This window comes from Pristis pectinata, chromosome 21 (genome assembly GCF_009764475.1).
Source record: "Pristis pectinata isolate sPriPec2 chromosome 21, sPriPec2.1.pri, whole genome shotgun sequence".
NCBI lineage: Eukaryota > Metazoa > Chordata > Chondrichthyes > Rhinopristiformes > Pristidae > Pristis > Pristis pectinata.
In genome coordinates this window covers 14394654-14417279 of record NC_067425.1, presented here as the reverse complement: position 1 = coordinate 14417279, position 22626 = coordinate 14394654, and the positions used below count along the sequence as shown (strand labels likewise).

The 22626-nt window shown below is 38.4% G+C and overlaps 1 protein-coding gene across 3 annotated transcripts in view; it reads right to left on the bottom strand.

Moving 5' to 3' along the window:
- Positions 1-3306: 3306 nt before the first annotated feature.
- The window catches only part of ankrd13b (ankyrin repeat domain 13B), a 302851-nt gene continuing 283531 nt past the window's right edge, over positions 3307-22626 (bottom strand). For 2 of the 3 annotated variants that reach the window (XM_052035428.1, XM_052035431.1), the window contains 3 exons: positions 19107-19267; positions 15750-15826; positions 3307-7594 (listed from right to left, as the gene is read on the bottom strand). In XM_052035428.1, the coding sequence (XP_051891388.1) occupies positions 7396-7594; positions 15750-15826; positions 19107-19267 (437 nt within the window). In that variant the 3' untranslated portion in view covers positions 3307-7395. Of the gene's footprint in view, positions 7595-9789; positions 9830-15749; positions 15827-19106; positions 19268-22626 lie in introns of all 3 variants that reach the window. The other variant, XM_052035430.1, reaches the window with a different exon arrangement.

Genomic DNA, 22626 nt, shown 5'->3' with positions numbered 1-22626 from the left:
AAAAGACCAAAAGACAAAGATTTAAAATGGAGCAGACAGCCCAAGAATATGTATTTTTAAGTTTCTCCATTGTGTAAATAAATGAACACAATGATTAAAGATTTATATTATTCATTTAGGGATACTTTTTATCATCTTTTAATAAATCATTTATGTCCAGTCATTGATAAGTTGTCTGCCCCTACATTGCAAATGGAAGAATTTTGAACAGTAATAACTAAAATAAATGCCTAAAAAGTGGTTTTATCTGCCAAAAAATATTATATATAATGAATGAATTCTGCCAAGTCTAATCATGTTATTGTTCTCCTTTATGTTGTGAGGGGTACGTTTGCTTCCTAATTTTGTTTAGAAAAGTAAGTAATCATAAGTACAAATTGAGAAAAAACTTTTAGTTTCCTCACCGCCATAACTGACTGGAAGAAGAATTAATGTTGCTTTAAATTGATGTACAGATGCCAGGGTGCTGTGAAATGAACTAGTAATTGCTTTGAGGTTTCCCCAGTTAATGAATCTCTGCCATGGGGAGCAGGCCACATTTCACCAAGACCATGGTCATATTTCTGTCTGTAATGAGGAACTCCTCTTCAAACTATCTGTTCTTTACCACGAGGTGACATCCGACCTCACTGGGAGTGTGAAGCAGGGCTTTTAAATATAGGATTAGGCAATTGTGTTATAAAATGATCTGATTGAGGTGTTAAGATCTGAATAGGTGAGGGAACATGTGGAGTGTGTGACCTTTGACAATAGTTCATTGGTTGATCATGATGTCTCCAGTCCTGGGTTGGGTCAAGGTTTCATTATCTGGAGGATAGTATGAGTATCGCTGACCCTAGTAATCATTTTTTTCTGCTAAATATGCATTTATAATTCTTTTTACAATTTCTTAATATCAGCTTCAAAATTTGAAAATCTTGCATTTGGAACATTGTGTAAAGCTATGAAGAACAGGAGGTATTAATTCCAACTGCCCTTCCCTGAATGTGACGGCAGGTGGCTCACACTGGGATAGAGGCACAGTTGGCTCCATACCCCTATACTTGTGCTATAAAAGGATTTCCAGTGAAAGAATTAAGTAACTCCTTGTTACTTCCTGAAAGTATCATTTAAAGGTTAAAAAGTACTTGGAAGTACAATGTATAAAATGAAGTCATGCTTCTAAAATTGTAGGAAAACCTTGGTTTCAGACATTGGTGTATTACCAACATTACTTAGCATTCTACAATTCAACCATTCTAGATGATTGATAATTGTGTGGCTCAGGTAATCTTTATCTTGCTCTAAGTTTTATGCTATAGCTAAACCTTTCTGTTTAGAATTCCTCTAACTGTTGTGAACTGATCTTCACACACACACCCACAGTTGGATTTGAAAGAATGTGGCAATCTGTTAAGAGTTCTTTATGAGTTCTTTAGAAGCACTTCCTCCTGGTTGAAGATACAAAACTGGAGGAAATAAGGAAGAAAATTAGATCACCAGTTAATAACCTTGGCCAGATTAATTGCCCTACCAGCTATATTGGGTGGGCATTTTAACCAGATTCCCACTTGGGACTTGGCCTGAGCACTATGGGTTTTTGTTTAGCAGATAATCTAGAAAAATGTAATTGAAGCAAAACAACTGCAGATTTTTAGAAATCTGAAACAAAAAGCCAGAAACACTCAGCAGGTCAGACAACATCAGTGGGGAAAGAAACAGAACAAACATTTCAGGTCAATGACGCTTCATCAGATCTAAAATATTGACCAAGAATGTGTACAGTATCTTTAGTCTGATGCATTCTGAACAGCAGTAGTGTGGTCTATAGAATGACGACTTCCAGAAACACACTCGGGAGGCTCTGTCCCCAAGCATTTCTGAAAGCTGTTGACAGCTGTTTGCTGGTTGTAAACACTGAGTGAATTTTTTAAATAGTTTTCAAATGCTTTTGAAATTAAAAGACATTTAAAACTAAAGTTGAATAAATATTTTTTAAAAAATTAAAATTACTTTTGAATAATTAAAAAAATAAAGTTAACTAAAATCACTTAAAAGACAAATATTTTAAAACATTAAATTTAAGCAGAATAGTGTGTAAAAAAAAATTAACTCCTAACCCGTAGCCTTACAGTTACCATTGAAATCGGTGGGATTTTGGATCCTATGCCAGGTCTATCTTGGTGTGAGATGGTTTCCCTGCACTATTGCTGGGGAATCTCATCAAGACTGAGGTCTGCCACTGGACTTTGTCGGTTTTGTCAGATCCCTGGCATTGGTCAGTGAGGTCAGCCCAAAGAGTTGATTGGTGGAGGAGGTGTACATCAAAGGGAATTCTTAGATTTGAAGTGGGCTCACCATTATAACCCATGACAAAGAATGTTGGAGATGGGAAATATCTTTCATTCTCCTGCCTTTGATGTGCTCAAGCCGGATGACCTGCAGACTCTGGAAAGAAAATGTGTGACGTAAACTTTCAATTCCCCACACTGTGGCTTTGACCTATCATCTCATCAAACTACCACATTTGGAATTAAATACTGCTGGTCCTGGCAGTTGAAAATGTTTCATCTGTTCTTTAACAATTCTGCTTTGCATTTTCAAATAATTATGTTGTAACTAACTAGGCTACCACTTAGAATCTTTTTCCACTTTGTATTAATTTTCTAGCATGGTTTTATTTTTATAGATTGTATTCCAGAATATTCAGTGAGATAATCAGAAGTTCTTTACTGTTTGATTGGCAAATCCCAAAGTACACTATTCTCAAAACTGGCTCTATCATACATGTTGCAGAAAAAAAAACACAATGTGCAAGAACAACAGACCAGCATAGGCTGAATTGTTCAAGATTTGAACACAAACACGTGATAGGCATCAAGTGTTCCATTCATATAACCTATTCCGGTATCAAAAGAAAACTTGGGGATTGTACATGGCTTCATTGAGTTAGATTGTTTTAGTTTGACTAATGTTTGTTGCAGTTTTAAATCCTTAATAAATCTGGGTTGCAATGAAAAGATTCTATACAAGTCTTGCAATCCAAGCTGCCATCCATTTTCATCTAGAAGCTACATGCAGAGTTCCCTCAATAGTAGAATTCACGCTTGTGTTGAGTCAGACTGAATATTCCATTGGGAGCATTGTTACTTGGAACACTTCTCTTTAGCAATGTTCTTCCTTGATTTCAAAAAAATTTGTGTAAAAAGTTGTTCCTTTGTTCGGGCTTGAGTTTGTTTACTTTTCTTAAATTCAAAAGAACAATGACTTATATGAAAAAATTATGGTGAAGTCTCTCATGAACACCATGTACCTTTAAGCCTCCAACTGTATAAATGAAGGATTGTTGCTGGGGTACACTATGCTGCAAGGTGAGCAGTTGTTACCCATCTGTTCCCGTAGGGTGGGATGGGAAAGGAAAATATAATCGTTCTGGTCAATAATGTAAAAACATTATTCATTCATTTACGATGCCTGCAACCAGAACAATTCTTCCTGATCCCCATAATGAGACCATTAACCCCAAATGCAGTATTCATTGGGACCTGCAGGTATGGCACACGAAAAATGATGGAGTTCGAAAGATTTATAAATCTACTTAGAAAGCTTAATGCCACATCAGAGGGCCCTCGTACAACTCAATGTAGACCAAAATACTCCATTTACATACCTGACATAATAGCAGCACAAAAGTAAAATAGCACAAACTGTTTTGAACTTTGCATTCCCTTTCAGTATGTGAAAGTCAAATGTTTGAAACTCTACTGAAAATCATCCATCCGTGTTTTTTTAAAGTGTAGCTATCAATCACACCTCATGTTTCACTTTGGCAGAGATGAAATGAAAAATGTCACTTGGGGAATGGCAGAAAGTGACAGAAAACATCAGCCTGAAGCACATTTAAAAGAGCACTCAGGGGCAGCATGAAGTGAGTAGAAATTTCAGAGTATTTTTTTGGGCCCTCTGCCGAGGTATTATCATGCAGGTACCGTACTTAGTGGAATTTAAACCTTACAGTAATTTTTTTTAATAGACATTGACTAAGAAATTGAATCAGGGAAAACTAATGGTCCCACAATTCACTGATCTTATCCCGAGAAGATCGATAGACCAATTTACTGTGCTCCTGGTGCTGGTCCCAAAGGTCTGTGTGAAACACAGGGATCATGTACTAATTTGGGAACAATCCCTTTATAAAATATGGAAGTACGCATCATGTAATCAACACAACTCAAAAACATCTATAACCACTTATTTAGGATTTACCTTTATTCTACTGTCTTTTATTTTAAGGTGAAATTTTATCGTTAAAATTGATCTAATTTTATGAATGAAATAATGAACCATCTGAAATGATTAAGCCCATAATTACTGCAAAATTGAAAATCCCACAATGTTTAGGAATGAGAAAAATGTCATTAGTTCCAACCAGTTTGTTCCTTTTCAATATATCACCACACTGACTGAATAATTTCTCCCTCGTCCCTTCTCTATACATCTCTAAATTCCTTTCAAACTCCTTCATATCATGTGTTTCAAGGGTTCGTCTCAAGTGTAAAAATATTAGGGTAGAAATTCATCTCTAAGTACTGTTAATGGGGATGGGATGCATTACAATCCCTTCACTTCAGTGGAACTGAACACAATGGGAGAATGCAATGGGTGGGCGTTCTAGTTCCTGCTTAAGGATAACAAGCAAGGATATTTCTTCCATCGTTACTACTAACATGGACATTTTTCATTCCCCTGCCCCCACCTGCTGTTTCCATGCACACTCCATCCCTGCTTTTCATGGGATATATGTTCACTTGCTATATATTCAACTTCATTCACTGGTGCTTAGTGGTTGCCATAGTATCAGCTGCCTGCTGCATTCCCCTTATGATATTCACTTCCATTGACTTCAATGGCTAAAGAAACCTTTCTATCCCTAGCAGCATTATAATCTCTTCTATTAAGCAGTTCTTTCAACTGGGTCATTTTCTTTCACTGCAGATGTTACAGGGATGCTGATGGACGACACATGCAGGGGCCTCGATAAAACTAATGAAATCTTCGGAAGATGGGATTAAATCAGTGAAACTTTCTGATAAATGATTAACTGTTTATTCTTGGGTGACAACAATCACTCAATATCACCATGAATGGACCACTATTTGGTTAAACTCTGAATCTTGCAGTCATATCATCACTAATCTATTTTTTTCCACAGAGAATTTTTATCGTCATCTAATGGACTTAAAGTTTTATGACACCTAATACCAATTGCTGAAATGTAACACATCCCTCATTGAAACCATAGATAGACTTCTTATTCTGATTAATAACACTGTAATAAATGTACTTCTGAAAATAATTGTGTAGTGACAATACAAGCCATAAGTATCCCTACAGTTTATGATTCAATGAATTTTTCATCAATATAAGATGTGAAATGTGTTCCAGTCCTATAAATGTAATTCTATTGATCACACTAATATTCAAAGACATTACATGGAATGATTCACAAGAAGACAAAGTACATTTCTGCCCTCTCTTGCTTTCTTTTCCTATGTATCTTTCCTTGTATTCCCTGGCTGTACAGCTATTACCCCAATCCTGAACCTCAGCATATAAGGTGATTAATCATCAAAACCACAATTTTCAGATACATTTTCAACTGTGTTAAGTCAAATGGTCACTCCACCAAGAACTGCCAACATCTTTCACAAAGCCCTCCACTGCAACTAAGTAAATTACTCCCACTGCATTAACTATTCAAAGAAGGGAAGTGAAGCAAGACCTGGCAACAATGGAAGTGTAAATCATTGTTCACGTAATCAAGGCATAGCCATCATAATGGAACATTAGACTGTGCTTTCCACTCTGACCTGACTGAAATCTAGTTCTTTATTGTGCTCCACTGGTCTTCGTTTTAACACCAAACAGCAAGTTCAAAGTCCTATCATTAAGATTTAGTCCACTTCAAAACCAACAGCTGCTTAAAGCTGTTGGATTTTCAACAAAGTGTATTGTGTCGTGAACTGTAGATTAACCTTACACTATAAAACGGTTGCATGCTCTACTGCTATGTTTTGCTTTGGGAATGGAAATCAATGATAATTGCATTAGATCAGATGATCAACAAAAAAAAGCTAACATTTTGTGCAAATCCAGATAGTGTGTATTTCTGCAATACATTAACTAATTCTAATGTTGTCTCCATTAAATCCCTAAGGAATACATGATCCAAAAACTAGGAAAGCCATTGTCAACTGTCAAGGTAAATAATAAGACTAATCTGTCTGATGAGTGAAATAGAACTAAAAATAACATTTCAGGAAAATTTTGACCCCTGATTTAGAATCTAAAATTCCAGACTGGAATTATAGGAAACAAATTCAAATTATTCTAAGAATTGGTACTCAGAGTTTTTGGAGCTAGGATGTTTTAGTACTCACCTTCATCTTTTAGTACTCACTTTCACTAAACTCTCCAGAGACTTAGTAAATTACTCTCATTGCATTACCTTTTCAAGGAAAGAGAAGATTAAGGAAGGCTTGGCATCAATGGAAGTGTAATCCATTGTTCACAGAATCAAGGGATGGCCAACATATTGTGATATTAAACTGCACTTTCCATTTCAACCCAACTTAAATCTAATTTTGGTTTTGTGCCACTCTGGTCTACGTTCTACGGCAGTTACAGTTTGGTCCATTTTGAAATCAACAATTGATTAAAGCTGTTGGATTCTCAGCAAGGTGCACAGTGCAGTGATTCTACACTGATAATGACAAATACTATGTACCATCTTCTACTGTACTGCTGTGACATTTCACTTCCCATTTTCAAGTGTCCTTAGAAGAAATTGTGCTATAATATTCTGTATTTGCTGCAAGTTGGACTTAGACAACCTATTGTTTTGCTAGTGATCATTGCTAGCTGCCAAGTTAGTCAGGAGGGCATGGGCTTTAAGCTTTCTTAATGAACACCATGAAAATCTACACCATATAGGTGCAAGAACAATTTCGGAATATTGTTTGGAACAATTTCCGAACAATATACCAATTCCCTGTAAGTATTTAAATTTACATGGACAAGGATCTACTTATCATTTTCCAATGAAAGAAAATTTAGCCGTAACCATCTGCCAATCAATGTTGTGACAACAAAACTGTTGTATCATTATTATTCTTGAATCGTATACAAGAGTTATGTGAAAGACAGTAGAATAAAGTGTGGGGTGTTCAGGCATATCTTAAAGTTGCATTTTCAATGCTGTAAATCAGCCTTCAACTTTGATTTTCTCTTGGCATTCTTTTGTTCCCAATGGTAATGCATGGACTGGTGACCTTACATACTGTCTTTTAACTTTTGACTTGTTTTAATATTTAAAAAAAACTCTTGTGAAAGAAGGATTAAGGAATAGCGGTGATACTATTTCTCAGTGAGTGAAAGTTGAATAATGCGTTCCAATTCTTCCTCCTCCCGCTGTTTTCGTTTCTCGACTTCCTCTTGCTCCTTCGTAGAGAGTTCCATGGCGAGTCGCAACTGCTCATCATAGTTGGGGTAGAGTTGATTGTTGGGTATGTGTTGGGGGCTGGGCTGACTGAGAATGTTGTTGTGTTGTGGGGTTCTGAAAAATCAACATACAGAGAATTAGAAATATAATTGCATGTGAGCTTTCTTCTGGAACATCCTACTGTGCATGAGGATAAAGGTAGACCATTACATGTTAAAGAAAGTTTTCTCACTTAGAAAATTGGATCTGTTAACCCTTTGTGGAGTGCCACCACACACAATTGTAATTCAGTAAGAAAATCTGATAATAAATATTTCTTCTTGTGCGTTTTTGTCTCTTAGTACTTCAAGAATAGCACTATACTTGGAACGAAGATTAAACAGGATTAAACAGTTAACTCTCATCTGCACTCACAATTACAGTTGAAATCTATAATCCAGGAAGCAGTTGTAATGAGAACTTCCCATGGGCTTTATTAGCTGCACTAGGAACATCAAAGGGCATAATTTTCTTGTAGGGCAGATAATTGAAAACCAATTTGTGATCTTTCTTCAAACCTCCCAGAAATGTTAAAGTACAAATCAAGTATTTTGCAGATGTCTAAAAACTAAACAGTTTGTAACATGAGGAGTAAAGCAGTTTAAAAGTGTTGCAAGCCACTGAAAGTTGGATGTCCAGAAAGTTAATACCTAAAGCAGAATGTTTATCAACATACAAACCTGGTGTTGAAAGAAAGATTATGACTAAGGAGTGTTTAGTCTGTTTAGTTTCTCATATAATGTTAGGTGCATTTGGCTGGAATACAGGGGAAAGTATGAAAGCACATTCAGTTTTTATCCTCCTTGATATCAGACACTAAGGAATGGATTCATTTCCCAATTATCATTGAGATTGGATCAAATAGTCCCAGTCTTACAGTGACCTACAAAGCTCAGTACCTCTAAATCTCGGTACCGTGACTGTCTACATTTCCCAAAGAACTCCTGAAAGTTCGCTGAAAGTGGCTACGCAAGTGGATAAGGTGGTAAAGAAGGCATATGGCATGCTTGCCTTCATTGGTAGGGGTGCTGAGTATAAGAGTAAGGAAGTCATTCTGCAGCTATGTAAAACTTTAGTCAGACTGGACTATTGTGTGGAATTCTTGTTACCCCATTATTGTAAGGATGTGGAGACTGTGGAAAGGGTGCAGAAGAGGATTACCAGAATGCTGCCTGGATTAGAGGATATGAGCTGTAAGGAAAGGTTGGATAAACTTGGATTGTTTTCCCTCGAGCATCGGAGGCTGAGGGGAGACCTGATAGAGATTTTTAAAATTATGAGAAGCATAAATATGGTAGACAGTCAGAATCTTTTCCCGAGGGTAGAAATGTCAAACACCAGAGGACATGCTTTTAAGGTTGGGGGGGATGTTTAAAAGCGACAGGAAGGGCAGATTTTTTATGCAGGGTGGTAGGTGCCTGGAATGGGTTACCAAGGGTATCAGTGGAAGCAGGCAGTTTGGTGGAATTTAAGAGGCTTTTAGATAGACACATGACTATGAAGAGAATGGAGGGATATGGATGATAACCAAGAAGAGGACATTTAGTATAAATTGGCATCAAGATCGGCACAACGTCATGGGCCGAAATAGTCTGTCCAGTGCTATATGTGGTAACTCCATGTCAAAATACTAAAAAATGTCAATCTTACATTTTCCAGTAATTGTTTTTTTTTAATTTGAACAATCTATTAGGATTTGGGTTGAAACTACCAAAACCTTTAACGATTATCAAAACTAATCTTTGTTAAGTAGCCAAATTGTAGCTTGCTACTACGCCAGTCACCAGGCTTACTAATTAAATAGCCAGAGTCACATAACGTACTGTTGTTTCAAGGTACAATTTAGTCAATCACTAAAATTAAAGCACAAGTATATACGCGGTTCTGTTAATGCTACCTTAGCAAGAAGACATTGAGGGTTTAAAAAGGTACTACCAGAATAAAGGTTCAAAGCCACCTTGACCCAACCCAACAAGTTTAAAGCCACCTCAACAGAACGAAGCACCTACAGAGCAAGGGAAGTTGGAACTACAGAGCTGAAATTGCAAATGATACTTATAATATCATTTGGGTCTGGCATTATGCTTAGTACAGGTATAGGTGATTCCATTTGCCACCCTTCATTTTTATTGGGTGCCAATGACCTGTAAAGACCATACTGCCAAAGAAGTCATGATACTGTATCGACTCAGGTTTCAGCGCCAGTGGATGAGAGCAAGGGAATCGGTTCAGAGCTAAAAAAAATCCAGAGGCCCCATCTCCATTCTTACCTTTAACCCTCTGAGCACTGAAGGACTTTTTTTTAATCTTCTGAAAAACAAACACGTTTACCATCACATAGATAGATATCCTCACAATGATATTGCAAGAATGATAATTTGGCAAAAGAAATATAACGCAAACATTGATGTAAATGTACAGATGTGTCAAACAGGTAGAATCATAGAATCATTATGGCACAGATCAAGGCCATTCAGCCCAGTGAGTCAATGCCAGCTCCAAATGGAGCAATTCCAGTCGAGGTCTCTTTCAAAGGTTACGCACAAAGCATGGGAAGTTCAAACCTCATTCAATTTTGGATATGTTACAGTTATATTTCCTGAATGAGCTGATATCTGCATATCTTGTAGAACTGAGTGTATGGGCTCCTAGGTAAACTCATGAGAATGAAACTGGTATTCCTGTACACTCAGACACAGACTTTCAAGGCTGTATCAGTGTGATTTATAATCACAGCAGAAAATGCTGGGGATACTCAACGAGTCTTGAAACATAGAGGCAAACAGCAAGCACACAAGCCCTTTAGCCCACTGAGTCCATGCCAACCATCTATTTATTCTAATCCTACATTAATGTAGGAGATTAATTCTCCCCACATTCTCATCAACTCCCCCAGATTCTACCGCACACTTACACACTGAGCGATTTTGAGTTGCCAATTAACCTAGCAACCTACACGTCTTTGGGATGTGGGAGGAAACCCATGTGGTCACAGGAAGAACATGCAAACTCCACACAGATACCACCTGAGGTCAGGATTGAACCTGAATCTCTGGAGCCATGAGGCAACAGCTTGACTAGCTGCACTGCCACGTGTGGAGAGAGAAGCAGCATTAACGTGAAACATTGATTCTGCTTCCACCTCCACACAGGCTGCCTGATCTGCTGTGCATTCACATCATTATATGTTCTTATGTCAGTTATCCAGCATTTGTAGTTTTTAGATTTTCAATTGTTGCAATTTATGTCAAAATGAAACTCAATCCTTGCATTTGTTGGAAACAATGAGATAATTCCCATTTTGTTGAAGCATACATTCAAATATCCTTTAACGTAAAGACCAGAAAATACCTGGCAGTGTTTGATAAGGTGGTTTTCATGCTCTGTCTTCAAGACTGGTTATTTAATATGAACTGCTTAATTCAAATGCAGGCCTTGCTGATATGTTAGAACCCCAGCACAGATTGTGTTCAAGCTAAATTCGGCAGCAAGTAATATTGCTCACCAGGGGGCAACTGTACAAGGCTGACTGAATGCTGCAATGCCTGTTACATATGCTGGAATGCATGAGAGAGTTGCATCTCTCCATCATGCATTTTACCCAAGCCATCTGCAGGGATAAGCAGACACATGATCAAAAACTTACTACACAATGTTCGTAATTCATCATTTTGAGTACAGCAGCTAAAATTCTGCCTGAATTGCAGCTAACGACCAGAAGTGCCGAAAGTCGTCATGTCTTCAAAAGGCAGCGTCAGCATTTAAGTATTGATAGCAGTCAAATAAATCATGGGCTCTGCTTTTACTGTAGGCACACTCTGTCTGAGATGAAATGATGCACTGACTGAAATAGCACAGGAGACAAGGCCACTGGATTTCTTTTGGCTCTGAATCTTTGCAGAAATCTTGTGATAAATTAGCTCTGCTCACGATTACATAATCTTGATCTGGGAGTACGCAGTACCACTACACCTCATAACGTCCTTCATTGATATTCAGTCCAGAGCTCCATACACATGGGATACCAATAGATCAATTTTAGTAATGCTATCTTGTGGGCTTTTGATCTGTATAATCTGATTTAAGACCTTTATCACATATTACTTATTTGTATGTAGCCCTGCTGGAAATGACTCACTCTTTCATCTATCTCTTCGTGTGAATAACCTCAATTTTCTCCATCAAAGATAATTTAAAAGCAATGTGCAGATTTTACAGGCTAAGAGAAATTTATAGAAAATAAAGGCAAACTTCATGGACTCAATCAGTCTTAACCAACTTCAACAAGGCAACAGGGAGTTTTTTTTTAAAATCGTGCTCAGTTACTTTGGGGAGGAGGGAAAGAATTGCTATTTTACAAGGAGCTGGATGGTTTTTTTGTGGACTGATATGAGTTTATACACATTACGTTGTTGTACAAACACATCGTTAACACTGGTAAGTTGCTTTCTGGTAACAAAAAAGACCCAGGCGTTAAATTTTCTGATGGAGGAAATTCAGGTGACATAATGCATGCTTGCGACAAGGTCAACACTTGGAATGGAGGGAAATGGGAATAGGATGGGAAAGTGGAGCAGAGGTAGAGAATCAACCAGAATCTAATTGAGTGAAATGGATTGTGAAGCTTGTCTCCTGGGAGGCTCCCTTCACTCTGTTACCATGCCATATTAGACCTTTGAGTCTGATCCATTTATAATTTGAATGCATATAACACAGCTTCCAAGCTATTCATTTATTTGAGGAGAGCCTGATTCAGGGTAATTCTGATAAAATTTTACCTTTAAAAGACCATTATCATCCTGAAAATACATTTAGGAGGTGATTTGTGATGCAATGAAATTTATAGTGTCACCAACTGTGGCTGGCTGCTCACATTTTATAAGTAATTCAAAATCTCAGGAAAAGCTGTAATTCTATATGTTCTGACAGATTTAACTTTTGCTGCACATTCCCAGCTCACCAGTTAACCTGCTGGAAGTCCATCTCGATTCTGAAAGGAAGACTATTCCTGGTCATTACATGTGCTTTAATATAGCCAAACACTCACTGACAGAGTAAAATGGCCTTTGTTAAAAGATTTGATTTCATTACAGCAGGACACCTGGTGCTCTTAAGGGAGTTCTTGAGGCAGCCGAGAGTAACAAAGTATATGAAACTGCCATCATCCATTCTGGCCATTTGACTTACTGGAAAATGAGCAAGGTACCGGGTGTAATATATTACTCTTCCAGTCAGCTAGTGTAAGACACCTTCTTTTATAATTTCAGCCATTCAGAATTTGCTTATTTCTACTTCAACAAATATTAATCCCGGGCCTTGTTTTCCAAATGAGTCACAACTTAATGTCTTAATCTCCATGTGATACATGAAAATCCATTGGATGTTAAAAAAAATCATAGAAATCTGTTGGAAATTCCCTCAACGTGGACTATTCAAGAAAAGAACTTGAATTAGTGATAGTGGGATAAATAATTCATTACATTACTAATGTTAGTGGATTTTACTGTTTAAGTAACTTGGATTTGTGATAATTGGCAGAGATTTTTTTTGAAATGTCACTGTTGGCTATAATAACTTCTTCATATTAAAACTTGACCTGCAGTCATGAATCATAGAACAATAGACTGCATTGTTGAAACATGAATACAGGATAATAAGCTTAGCAAGTTAAATCTGTTAACCCTTTGTGGGCTGCAGGTGCTTTGCTGTACCATGTTCAAAAATAGCTGAAGAATTTTCCATTTTCAACAGGGGGGTACCATCCCATTTAGAAATGTTTTATGTACCAATTCTTCCAGAGGTAGACTGTACAAAATGACATATTAAAGAAGACAGGTATCTGACAAATGTGCCTCTGAATCTTCGAAGTAAGAAGGAAAAATATTATGTTCTTCAGTCTTCAAAGGGTTAATTATAAAAGGTCAATGGGAAAAGGAAAGAAATTGAGTTACTTCATTGGAGTGAGGGCCTTGGCCACAGGTTTTCTGCACTCATGAAGTGACAAACAATCCACTATGTTGGAGCAACTTTATACATCAAGATACAGGCACTGTTTACTGTTATAAACCCAACAACACAAGGCAGTGAAGGTTTCATGTCAGATTCAATCTGTGGTGCAAGTGACCTGATAAGAGGTCCACTTACTGTGAAGCTTGGCATTGTCTGAAGGGGAAATTCTGGTCTTAAGATTCCGCTATCTGTTAAATTGTAATCAATACAAACTAATCAAAGGCAACCCCACACAAATTGAAAGCTCTCAACAGAGACCATGGCAGCATCAGAGTATGTCAACAAATGGAACTCTCAGCCAGTGAAAATAAATCAACCTTCAGAATGCTTTCTACGGAATTCAAAGGAACCAAAAGCACACCCAGTGTAGGTATTGGAAGAGTGGATTTGCCTAACTTAGTGGTTTGAGCTCTCTATTTCCCACGGGCAGCCATCACAATTTTTAAATGCTAGTGTATTTATAACTATTAAGGCATTATGTATGCCTACACCATAACTATTAGTGACATTTATTCCATGATTACAATATGGTTTAGAATTAATATGTGCCTTCTATGGTTTAGAATTAATATGCTCCGTAGGCTTTGCCATGTGTGATTCAGTGAAATTGAACAATTTCTCAGATGAACCTGAATTCCTTTAGTTCTTGACAACTCAGTAAAATTCAGAGGGTTAACAATCAGTCTCTGAATTAGAAGATTGTCACCAAACACAGGATCAATTTGATCTTAATTGCCATCCACACATGTCTGGAAATCCCTGCCAAAATCTGTTGGAACCGATGCCCTTGTTCTCTTTGCCTTTGTACGAATATTGTTAGGAAGATGTTAATGTAGTAATTTGGAAAACTTCCCTTTGTGACAGCTTTCCCAGAATTGACTGGATGCAGCAGACTGGAAAACGTCAGCACAAATCTCTATGGGCTCTTGGAACACTGGTATCACTATATTAAAGATAACTGCTGTTTTTATCTGCACAGCTCTGGCCTTCCAGTAAATTAATCTGTCAGAAAACTCTCCATTATCTTTTCAACATGTATCAAGGGTCAGTAATGTCTTCATTACTTCCCGAGACCAATTATTACTTGCATGGACCTTAATAACTTTGTGGAAGTATGAACTATATTAGAATAAAACAAAGATAAATGTTATGCAGGAGCTATGATAAATTGCCCTTCAGCTGTGGGGCCATCTTAGCACAAAGATCCGGGTGTTAATGGCATGCCTGAGTTTAGCAGTTGTAATATGGAGTCTCCTGCAGACTTTGTATCCTGGTATAAGTTGTCTGTGGCATCATATGAGAGACTCAATGTCTGGAACTTCTGTTCCTGGCACAGGGAAAGGAAGATCTAAGCTTTGCCTCCCGGTGTATTTATCAATAGTCTTGCTGCCACATCTCTTTGGCAGAAGACAATGAATGTGTTGCAGTGTTCTTGCATTAAAGCTGGCAATATGCTCTCTGTGACATGCTTTGAATGATTTTTGTGCTATCAATATGATACTGTGATTAGGAGGAATCAGGTAAATATATTCTAGTTTACCTAAAGTTAACCTATAAATGTTTACCCAACACAGTGTACCTGAAAGTGTGATCTCCCCACCCCCTCCCAACTCCCTGGATAAGGAGATATCAATAGGTAAGAGATTATTTTGAACTTTAAAAATAAAAATCACTCATTAGTTCTTTACTTCTTTTTTCTTCATCTCATCATGCCTGCAAGATGTGACTCAGGCAGCATAACAGACATTCAAAACATTTCGAACACGTTATTGCATGTTCTGGCCAAACACTGAGCAGCACTCAGAACTTAATTCATAGTGCAAGTGAAATACAAGAAACATCACTGCACATCAGTTTTTCCAAAATTAATGTTGAGTTTTAGGCTGACACAACAACAAAGCTTTGGCTGACATTTTACAATGAAATCTTTGCAACCCCACAGCATAATATTTCCCTGACTCTGCTAATTCAATACAACTAAACAGAAGTTCTTTGATTGTTTTGGTGAACCCTTTCCATGTGGCTAAACCAACAAATAATGCTTCAAGACAATCACATTCAGACATTTGTTATATTGATTTCATTCCCTGATGGGTCCCAAATGGACATGTTACACTAGAAATGGATCTACAACAGTAGGGAATGAGATGCCTGAAGTCTATATCTAAAGCCTTGAGGTACTATATCCCAGAACTAATGAATGTTTCTGAATCCTGTGTACCTTTCTCCATTCCTCTCCTCACAGGTCATAGGCCGTGTCCCTGGCTTGCTATTGGTCAATGCTTCCCAGATGGTCACCTGGAAAGAAAGTATGAAAAATATATGAATAAAGTTGGAAACATATTAAACATTAAAAACATCATTATTTTAGGTTCCATCTGGTCCTTGAAAACAAGGCAAGTCTCAATTAATCTTAAGCAAGCTATTTGGGTCCTTTTGTTTACTCTTTCTTCTTTGCTATCCTCTAACCATTGCTCCACACTGTACATCTGATGCCTTCTCTGCTCATTCAAAGTAAATGCACAGATAATTCAACCCACCCATTAAATTAACTGGAGTCAGAAGACTTTTGGAGATCAACAAGTTAGGTGGATTTAAGTAGCAAAGTGGAGTTAAAAAACTGGTAATCCTCTTGGAGACAGAGTTAGATTGTGTGATGCAGACCTAGGCTATGCTAGGATGAATGAACCAGGATGTGCCGAATCATTTGCTCATTAACATCAATCTTGTGACTGAGAAAACTGAAGAATTTAGGCAAATGAAAGCAACACAATTAAAACTCAAAGTTCAAGATTCAGAATGTCAGAAGTAATATTATCTGTGCTCAGTATTTCTGTGTTGCGAAACCTGAGATCAACTTTGCCTCAGGATTTGTCATGTCGTCCCGTGTCATGAACCAGCCCAGCTCTGTCTCTCATTGGAAAGTATTGTCATGAAAGGTGCAAGGACATTTTGATCCCAGGTCAGGAGGATGTGCATTGTCTGCGGGTCGCTGTAAGCAAAGGTAATTTGATAGAGATAGATCGATAAACAGAACTTCCTTATTATGACAGTGGCTCTCAACTAAACCTCAGTGTCTGGTATAAGAATGTGATAAGGTCATACTATGTACAGAAAAACTTTGTTAACCCTGCATGATTGGGACATTGCTGATGCTAGATTAGAGGATTATCTGGACTATTGGATCTTATTCGTATTAACACTCTAATGCACGTTTATTCACTTTTTTTTAGATGTTACACACTAGAATGATAAATATCACAGTGAAGCCAGTAACTTTAATGGGAGAACGGGAAATAAGGCCTCAGTAAGTTTAAAGGGTGTCTGGGAAACAGAACCAGGTATATGGGAAGGGAGAGTGGGACCTGTGGCAAACATCATCTGGTGAGCCAGATGCTGAAACATCAGGATTTCTGAATAGCCACATAGGGATTATCAGAGTTTTATACTATAGTATGATCAGATTTTAAATTGCAGAAGGTACACTTGTATGTACAAAAACACTTTGATAAGAACCTACAAATGTGCTTAGCTGAAGAATTATGCACAGGGCCTATGATATGATATTGACCCTAGCATACCAACTTTATATAGTCAGCTAATTTACACAAAGGTATTGTGCAGCCAGCACTAACCAGATTCTTGAGTGGCCACATTCCCCAGCTGGAAGCTTAGTATTGTGAGTAGCTAGTATCAGTTAACTCTGACCTGCACCTTGTACAGAGGAAGTGCAGAAGGTAGCAGATCTCGGTGAGGACATCCTTTCTCAAAGGCAGGAACCCTTAAACTCTGTTTGTGGTGAGGTTCACATTGAAGAATTGCTCTGTGAACACTGTGGGTAGATATAGTTGTTAGTCTTCTTTTCTCCCCTCCCTCTTCCGGCAGCTTGTGTACCCCCTACTCCTGTTCCTTGTCAAGCTCTATTGTAAGGGGAATGACTTCTAATGGACCCTTGCCTGGGAGAAATTGTGTAGGAGGAGGATGAAACTGACATCAAGAGTTAACTGGCTCACTCCCTTTTGTTCCAAACTGAAATGGTCTTGGGGAATGCAAAGCCGTCATCATTACTTCAGTCAATGAGATTTCTGTAATTTGCAAAATAGCCTACAAGAGAAATAACTTGACTGCAGCTTATTAAGACCAATTAACATCTCTTAGTGAAATCAAATTACAATTATAATGAAAGAATATGCAAAAATGATTTACAAGCGTTACACTAGAGCAGAGAGATTATAATCATCAGGAATGGGTGAAAAGGCTGAGGTTGACTTGACAGAGGTCTTCAAAATGCTGAAGGGTTTTAACAGGGTTGATGGAGACAAGGCTTTTGCATTTATGGTGGAACCCAAAACTTTTGGCCATAAGACAGTTGCTGGAAAGAAATTCTGGAGGGACTTACTCATCCATCGAGGATGCGGAACTTGCTTGCATCTGAACTATTTGAGATAATCTACCTTGTTGTGACCTTGCACCTTATTGTCTACCTGCAATGCACTTCCCTGTAGCTGTGACACTTTATACTCTGTTATTGTTTTTTACCTGTACTACCTCAATGCACTCTGCACTAACTCAATGTATCTGCACTGTGTAGCGAATTGATCTGTACGATCGGTATGCAAGACAAGTTTTTCACTGCACCTCGGTACAAGTGACAATAATAAACCGATACCAATAATTACACAGCTTGGTAAGTACATTAGGGAGAAAGGAACAGAAAGTTGTGCTGATTGGCTTGAATGATGAAAGGTGTTCATTGGTTAATACTGCACTACCTCATAAAAGACTAAAAGAATACAACCAAACTTGTCTGTATAAGATACCCCCATTTCATTTGGTATCAGTTTGATTTAGAATACATACAAGCATTAACTAAATAAAAATTAAATTAAATTTGGCAATTAGAGTCCACTGAAATTCGAAGGCAACACCATAATTAAGACTACTGATTTCCATGCCCGAGTTTCAAAATAATTACCAGGGGGAATTAAACACCATATGTATAATAATGGCATTTCAGACCAAAAGAGCCTTTTAAAACAGAATAGATGGCTTAGTACACCATAACAAAAAAAAACTCATGCAACAAAGTAAAAGATTTCATTCCTTACCAGTACAATGGAAGATACCCGGCAGCTGTGGAATTTTACTTACAGTGAGAGCAGTTTATAAAGTATCTTAAATTCTCACCTGTTCAGTTATTTCTAACAGCCGTTTCTTCACAAGTGATTCTAACCCCTGGTCTTTAGCAAGAAAGTTCCAATCCCTAGCCCTTAGCAATGTAGTCCCAACATGTCCCTTAATATGTTGTTCCATATTCTGGCTCTTGCCATATTGTTGTTATATCTAGTAGTTGCCATATAATTGCACTCCATTCTTTAAGGCATGGAGTTCAAATCCCTATCCTTAGCATGTAGTTCTGATCCCCAGTTCTTGCCATGTAGGTACAAATACCAGCTCTTATCATGCATTGCCAACCTCCAGATCTTGCAATGTAGACCTTATCCATCAGTACTGGCAAGTAATTCCAAGCCTCAGCTCCAGGCATGTCGTTCCAACAAGAGTGAAGACCTTTCCCTACCTGATCGTATTCAGTGCCCGCTTCAAGCAGACTCTGCTGAATTGCAAACTGCAAGAGGTCGTCATCCTCCTCTCTCAGGGAATCTCGATTGCTGCCAACTACAGTGTAGCCTCTGGGCACCTCAAAGAGTGCTGGATCCATATCACAGCCACGACATGAAGCTGGCAAGAAAAAAGCTTAAATTTAATTGAGATTTTGTTTTTGGTAAGATCCCAGCATGTTCTTTATTACCCTTGATAGATGTGAGAGCTACTTGCACAATGCAGGAGTACAGAGAGGGGGTGGTAGAACTAATGGAATTGTTTTGCCGGATGCCAGCATTGCCCTGATTGGCCAAAAGGCCTCCTTCTGTGTCATTAAAAGAACTAAGTTAATTAGATGAGGAGATTCTGAATGAAACTCTAATATGGAAAATAACAGCATCTATTATCCAATTGCTTTTTAAAAAGAGTTGCTGTGTTTTTGTTATCCACTTTAAGAACTTTATGTATAGTTCCTTTCTAAGAGAAAACCAATAAGGAGTGGACATGATGTCTCCATTTGACTGAGCAGCAATGCATGTGTTTAATTACTATCATTGGGGCTAAATTGTCAGAATTTACAGGGACCTGTTGCTGCACCAGAACAATCAAAACCAGCTAATTTCAAAGAGTTGAAATAGATATAGAGAGATACAGAATTGAAACAGGCCTCTTAGCTCATCAAATTTGCACTGACCATCAACCACCTATTTATACTAATCCTACAATAATTCCATTTTAAAAATTTTCCCCAGAGGTCCATTTCCCACGCGGTAGGGGCAATTATAGTGGTCAATGCACATCTTTGGAATGTGGGAGGAAACTAGACCACCTGGAGGAAACCTGTCCGGTCACAGAGAATGTGAAGACTCCACACAGATAGCACCAGAGGACAGTATTGGACCCAGGTCTCTGGCACTGTGATGCAGTGGCTCTACTAGTTGCACTACTGAGTTGTCCTGTTGCGCCACTGTGCTGACCTCTGATGGATTAAATAGCCTAATTTTGTCCTGCGTGATTCTGTGAGTCTAAGTGAATTGGACAATGAGGTACCCACTTTCTCCAGAGGTCATCAAACAACCTAACCTCATTTAAGAACATAAGAATTTTAAAATCAAGGCAGTGCTTAACCAGGAGCTAAGAGCAAGCAGAGTTATATTGGAGGAAAAGGACTTGTTCAGAATGAGAATTTCAAACTTAGCTCAGGATCACGTGGGAATAGTCAACTCTCGGTCCAACAATGGATGAGGGTCTCATCAGCAGATAAGCAGAAGCAGAGGCAGAGTCAGCTGATGGAAAGGAGGTGGAAAATAGTCGGCATTGATATGAAGTCCGAAGATTGTCTCTCAGTCCTCATGCACTTGGAAGCCGACCTCTGAAGCAAAAGTGACACCAAGGTTCCGAGCAGGCTGGCTCAGCTTCCTAGCTGCCAGGGACAGAGAGGGAGTTGGCAGCAAGGGATCAGAGTTCACGGTGATAAAGATATTAGAACAGTTTGATTGTTTATGTTATGACAACCTAATTCTGACACTGATGACATAATTACTTCCTCTTGGTCCACACACCTAATAAAACCATTTTGTAAAGGACATTCATCGAGTAAGTCGGGGCTGGTGGGGAAGGTGTCCTAAAATTGATGCTGTTGGGGGCCCCTTACAACTGCCTGTCAGTGGGCTCCCCAAGAAAAATTCAGCCCCCCATGCCCGCAAGATGAGAACTGTTGCAAAGCCAAAGTCTTAGAGCTCTCTTCTGAAGGTTACTTAGAAATCAACTTTCACAAGTTCCTAATCACAACTGTTCATTGCACTAAAATAAAATTCTCCCTTCTGATTCGTCAATGTTATTTTTATTGCCAACTCCCTTGCAGTTGGAAGTAGTTTCTCCTTGCTTTCTCTCTCAAAGCTCCTTTAAGCTGCTTAAAGACTCTTCTGCTTGTGAGACGCTGACTGCTTCCAGGGTACAGTTCCACAGACACCATCAGCTCTGTGGTATATTCCCAATTAAATACTGCTTACATTGTGAGCTTAGGTTGCAGAATATTCAAATGTCCAGAACCTGTTCTTGACTAATGTTCATGTATATTCCTTTTTTTAAAAACTGGGACCATCAAATAACAGCGAAAAATTGGAAGGTTAAGACCATGGCCAATTTTCGACCTCAGTGCCATTTTCCAGCACTCTCCCCAGATCCCTTGATTCTGTTAATGTCCTGAAAGCTGTTAATTTCTGTTTTGAATGAACACGTCTGAGCCTTCACAACCCTCCAGGGAATATAATTTCACCGTCTGGGTTGAAGAATTTCTCCTCGTATCAGTCCTTAATGGTCTGCCCCTTATTCTGAAATTGTGTTCAACGTCCTATATCCCTCACCTAGGAGAAAATTCCACTCTGAATCCAGTCTATCAGGAATTTTCTGTATTTCATAGCAATCTCTTCTCATTCTTCTAAACTTTGGAGAATGCAATCTACTCAATCACTTCTCATAAGGCAAACCTGCCATTCTGGAACCAATTTAATGATTCTTCACTGCACTCAAGTACATTCCTGCTTAGGTAAGGAGACCAAAATTGCATACAGGTCCTCCCCAGCTCATACATACAAAAGAGTGATTGGGAGACCGGTGGGATGGATCTGTCGGCTGCAGGCATCTTCTGCCATGTGGGAACTCTGCAGTCGCATTTCCAAATTGCAAACTGTTCGGGTTGCGAGCAGTTCACAGCAAAGGAACCCTGCCATAACCTGGGGAGAATCTGTAGGATGCTCCTCGTGAGGTCTCAGCATGGTCCTTTGCAACTGCACTAGGATTTCTTCATTCCTACATTTGAGTCCTTACATTGACTGTTTTCCCCCTTTCTGGTGCAAGAACTGAAACTGAAGGATTGGTCAACTTGCAGTGCTTTCACGTATAAAAACTGGGATCCTCCAACTGAGTAGTTCTTTGCTCTGCTGAACTGCTGTAAGCTGATAGGCTATTTGTAGAGCTCTGACAATGCCCCTTTAACAAACAACATTTAATTCACATGTAATAATTAGTAAGCATGCGTTTGCTTGAACTAACAGGGGACATAAAATTAATTGTTTTTATTTTGCTTCAGTGCTGTTTTAATGCTGCCGGCTCCCAATGGTCTAGCTCAGCTGGTGACACAGTGAAAGTTGTGATCGATTCTGCTCCAGCTGATGGTCAGAAAAGCCTGATTAGCAAAATAAAAGAGTCCCTTCCAGTGCCGGCCGTAAAGAAAGGAGCAAATCTGTGCCAGTCAAGCCATTATGTAAAAGTTGTTCATTCGCAGCTATTGGAAATCATTGGGGATCATCGCCATCAAATAAGATAAAAGCAATTACATGCTAAAACCAGCATCATTATAATATACGGTGCATTTAGTCTAGAGCCAATTTATTTTATTGCTGTAGATGCTAAACTGAAAAAGACTTCATGAATTAGTAACCTGATAACTTTAAATAAAGACTTAGTTATATTTAGTACCAATCTAAAAAAAATCC